The sequence below is a fragment of the Chenopodium quinoa genome, unplaced genomic scaffold (genome assembly GCF_001683475.1).
Source record: "Chenopodium quinoa cultivar QQ74 unplaced genomic scaffold, ASM168347v1, whole genome shotgun sequence".
Lineage (NCBI taxonomy): Eukaryota > Viridiplantae > Streptophyta > Magnoliopsida > Caryophyllales > Amaranthaceae > Chenopodium > Chenopodium quinoa.
Window position 1 is genome coordinate 4,911,222 of NW_018744239.1, and position 4,349 is coordinate 4,915,570.

General features: G+C 39.0%; 1 protein-coding gene across 1 annotated transcript; it reads left to right on the forward strand.

Annotated features, from left to right (window-relative positions):
• The first annotated feature begins 2,786 nt into the window (after positions 1-2,786).
• LOC110694303 lies at positions 2,787-3,581 on the forward strand. The gene has a single exon (XM_021871479.1). The coding sequence runs from the start codon at positions 2,787-2,789 to the stop codon at positions 3,579-3,581; it is 795 nt and encodes a 264-aa protein (XP_021727171.1).
• Positions 3,582-4,349: the final 768 nt, after the last annotated feature.

Below are 4,349 nucleotides of genomic sequence, written 5' to 3' on the forward strand. Positions count from 1 at the left end.
TATCCCTTAGTTGGATATGGATATATTTTCTTTCCCTATAAACGTGAAAGTCACTATAAAATTTAGGATTGTTCACCTTCCTCCCATTCCTCTGAGAAAGAGGAGAAAGAATGGGAAAGATCGGTTCTTGAAAATCACTATATCTACACTAGGGTGTTAGTGCTGTTACTGAGGGGTGATAAAACCAAAATTGGGTATTATTAGACTAAAAGTCGGGAACATATTTTTAAATTTGGAGGCAAGTTTAGGGACATATACTTAACTAGAATGCTGTTTCCTTTTCATCTAGGACATGCTTCTGCGAGTATGTTTTGCAATGCAAAAACACAGAGTATATTGCTTAAATGGAGATTTTGCAGCCAACTTGTATCTTCTACAACACTAGCCCAAGGTTGACATCAGATAACTTTTGCGGGAAGCACGAAATATCATTCCCGACACCTCTACCATCCATGTTTACTTAAATTAATCACCTTGTAGTCTTGTACACATGGTAAACAGAATCATCTGCGGCTTGAACTCCTTTTTTTTTAGTAATCAAACAGATATCAGCGGAGCACCAGGCCATTATCAAAAGACAACATTGATTTCTCCTGCATTATAGACTTTCATTTTCTTTCTTTCATTTTTTTTATATATATGAATTGCATTAGTTGTACGTAATTAGGGACAGACCTAGAGACTCTAGCTGTTAAATTATCTAATTGTACCCAAGTTAAATGTTAGTACTTATTAGTTAGCCTATTTATGAGTTGTTTTGCATTATATATATTGTGATTCTGTATATCTTGCATCTTTTAGTGCTTTGTGACTTGATGTACTTTGATTTTTTCTTGAATGTGTAATAGGATTTTTTACGAAACTAAGCTTAATTGGCAAACAATTTACGAATATAGACGCGTGGCCAAACCATTTACGAAGCTGAGTTTCTGAGGTAAAACGCTGTCCGAGTCAGCGTTTTACCCTTGTTATTATTATTTTTTTAAAAAAATTTCGTATTTTGTGAAATACAAATTTTAAAAAAAAAACTGGAAATACACAAAAACGCTGACTGAGTCAGCGTTTTTTGTATAGGCATAACAGGCCTTAAAACGCTGCCTCAGGCAGTGTTTCATTAACAAAGGAAAGACGCTGCCTCAGGCAGCAGTTTTAGCTGGTATATTGCTCCAAAAAAACGTGACAATATTCACTCTTCTTCAATACTCAAACTATCTCAAACGGTTTTTCCCTCATTGCAGTTGTCGTCCCTGCCACCGGAAAGCCCGCTGCCGCCTACAGCCGCCGCCGCCTTGTTGGTACTCTCTCTCAAACTCTCCTCTTCATTTTAATGACATTGTTGGTACTTCTCACTCATTGGTTTTTAAAATCTAAAAACCTAGGTTAGTTTGATAATTATATACTACATTGTTATAGTTTGATAATGTTGTTGATTATTCTAAGTTAGTTTGATGTAAATTGATAATTATGTTGATAATTCTAAGTTTGTTTGTTGTAATTTGATAATAGTTTAGTTTAAAAGCCCTAATTTGATGTTAGTTTAGTATGAAAGTTTTTGATGAAATTGTGGAAATTATTGATAAAATTGTTGAAAATGTTGATGAAATTGTTGTTTTAATTTGATAAAGTAGCCTACATTGTTGTTTAATTACGAAAAATATGTTATGTAGAATATGTTGGTTGTTATAGTGTGAATATGTTCGTTGTGTACTTTGTTTTGGTTGTTATGTGAATTGGAACAATGTTGGTTCATTATGTTTATAGTGTGAATATCTTGGTTGTTATAGTGCGAATTGGTGGAGATTGCATGCAATTAAGATGTGTTTTTGGTTGTTGTATAGAATATGGCTGCACAAAACGCAGCTTTGTTATGCCGGTGGGGGGGGTGAATTTGTGTCTAATGGACCGAATGTCCAGTATAGTGGTGGAAATATGGGACCATTGCCACTTGGACCGGACATGACTTTCAACGATCTGATGAACGAGGTTCATAGCATTGTTGGCTTAAACCCAATGAATGTACAACTTAACATTCAAATGAGGTTTGAGACTAATAATGCGGTTCAAGTGTTACCTTGTTCTAACGATAGACATTCAAAAGCTTTAAGGAGCGATGTTTTAATGAGGGGTTATCCACATGAGATATATGTAGAAATAGTGTCTACATGTACGCAATAAATTACTCGACCAGATCAACAAGCTACCTATTTTTCCGGATACACAGAGTCCTTCCGAATGCCCTCACAAGACATTCCATCAACTGAATATGGGATAGGGTCCTTCAGTAGACTGTTTCATGACGATCGGTTCCAAATTCCGTTGAGTTCACATATAGCTTCACCTGTATATGGTGGACCATCTACGACAATGTTTGGTCAATCTGGGCCTTCGACATCGAACACATTTACATTTTCTCCCATGCAACTCCAAAGTTATTCACCTACGCAGCATGATGATCATACATCACCGTCTCAACCATTGGTGAATCATCTTAAAAATCTACAGCATATGGTGAATAACGAGTTGTCTCTGTATGATGCGCTCTGGGAAACAAATGATGAGGATGAGAGCGAAGAGGAGGAACATGGACTGGATAACATGGATGTTGATTCTGCAGACATGGAAGGTGGGGAGGCCATGTTTAGAACTCCTATTCCTTGGTTAAGTCAAGTAAATGAGAATTATGAGGTTGATCAATATTGGGCCGAATCAGGTGTCATACAACATTTGTGATTGGGGGAGAGTTTGAGAAGGGTATGTTCTTTGAATCTAAGAAACTGCTTCAGGAAATGGTGAAGAAGTATTCTATACAAAGGAACCAATTCTACACCACAATGACCTCGAATGAGAAGGTCCTTCATCTGCGGTGCAAGAAGAATTGTGGTTGGTCGCTACAAGGTACTAAAAAAAGTGAGCACTCAGACGGCTTTACCATAGTCACATACAAAGGCCCGCACCGGGAGACCTGTTTCACTGAAGTGTTATCTACAAATCATGCACACTTGGATTCATCCATAATTTCCGATTTTGTGAAGTCTTTTGTGCAAAAAGATCCATGCTTGAAAGTTGAATTTATACAGGAACTCATATCCAAGCATTTTCAGTTCGACGTTAGTTATCGAAGAGCATGGTATGCTAGGGAGAAAGCCATAGCTGAAGTATTTGGAGATTGGGAGAGTTCTTATGGCAGACTTCTGCACTTCATGGAAGCACTCAAACAGTCAAACCCGGGAACTGTTGTTGTATGGAAACACAAAGCTCTGGTAGACGGTGTTTATTACAGCAACATTGAAGTGTTTGAACGAGTATTTTGGGCCTTCAGCCCTTGTGTTGAAGGTTTTAAACATTGTATGTCTGTCATCTGTATCGATGGGACGCATTTGTACGGGAAATTTAAAGGAACATTGTTGGTTGCTACAAGTGTGGATGCAAATTTCCAAGTATTTTCGCTTGCATTTGGGTTAGTCGAAGGGGAAAACACTTCCAATTGGTCTTGGTTTCTGGCTGCATTCGGGTTCATGTCACTCAACGAGATGGCCTCTGTGTTATATCTGATCGACATGATGGGATCATTGCAGCAATGAATCACCCTAACGTTGGATTCACCGAGCCGCGAGCCTATCACAGGTTTTGTGTTCGGCACTTGGCTTCTAACTTGAAGACTCACGTGCGAAGAAACGACATGAGAGATATGTTCAAGGCCGCTGCGTACCAAAGGCAGGAAAGAAAACTGCAAGCTGATTTGAGTTTGATCGGTCAGGCATGTACCAAGGCCATACAGTATATTGTCCAAGTGCCCTTGCCTATGTGGTCTTTGTTTCACGACGCTGGTCGCAGATATGGGATATGTACTACGAACTTCTCAGAAACATCTAACAATGTGTTGAAGGGTGCTCGATTTCTACCTATCATGTCCCTTGTTGAGTTAACATTCCACAGAGTGAATAAGTATTTCACTGATAGAAGGGAATTATCTCAGGCTAGATCTGAACAGGGACTTGCATACCCCCCCGAAGTCACTTCCACTATAGAGAAAAACATCGCAAAGGCTAGATATCACAAAGTGGAAGCGTATAACCATCGACTGCATATATATCAAGTTGAAACAAAGAGGGGAGATAGAATTGGTAGAAAAGGAGGCCATAGACATACTGTTAACTTTCAGTTAAGAACGTGTACATGCAATAAACCACGGATCTTCCACCTCCCATGTTCTCATGTTCTAACAGTTTGTGCGAAGTATTCGATATCAGAGCGCCGATGGGTGGACCGGGTACTGCAATCAGAGGCCTACGCAAACACATACGCTCCCTAATTCTGGCCTATCCCTTGTGAGACGGCATGGAGAGAGT

Coding starts and splice junctions, on each gene's coding strand:
- LOC110694303 (XM_021871479.1), top strand. CDS start 2,787: ATGGTGAAGAAGTATTCTATACAAAGGAACCAATTCTACACCACAATG.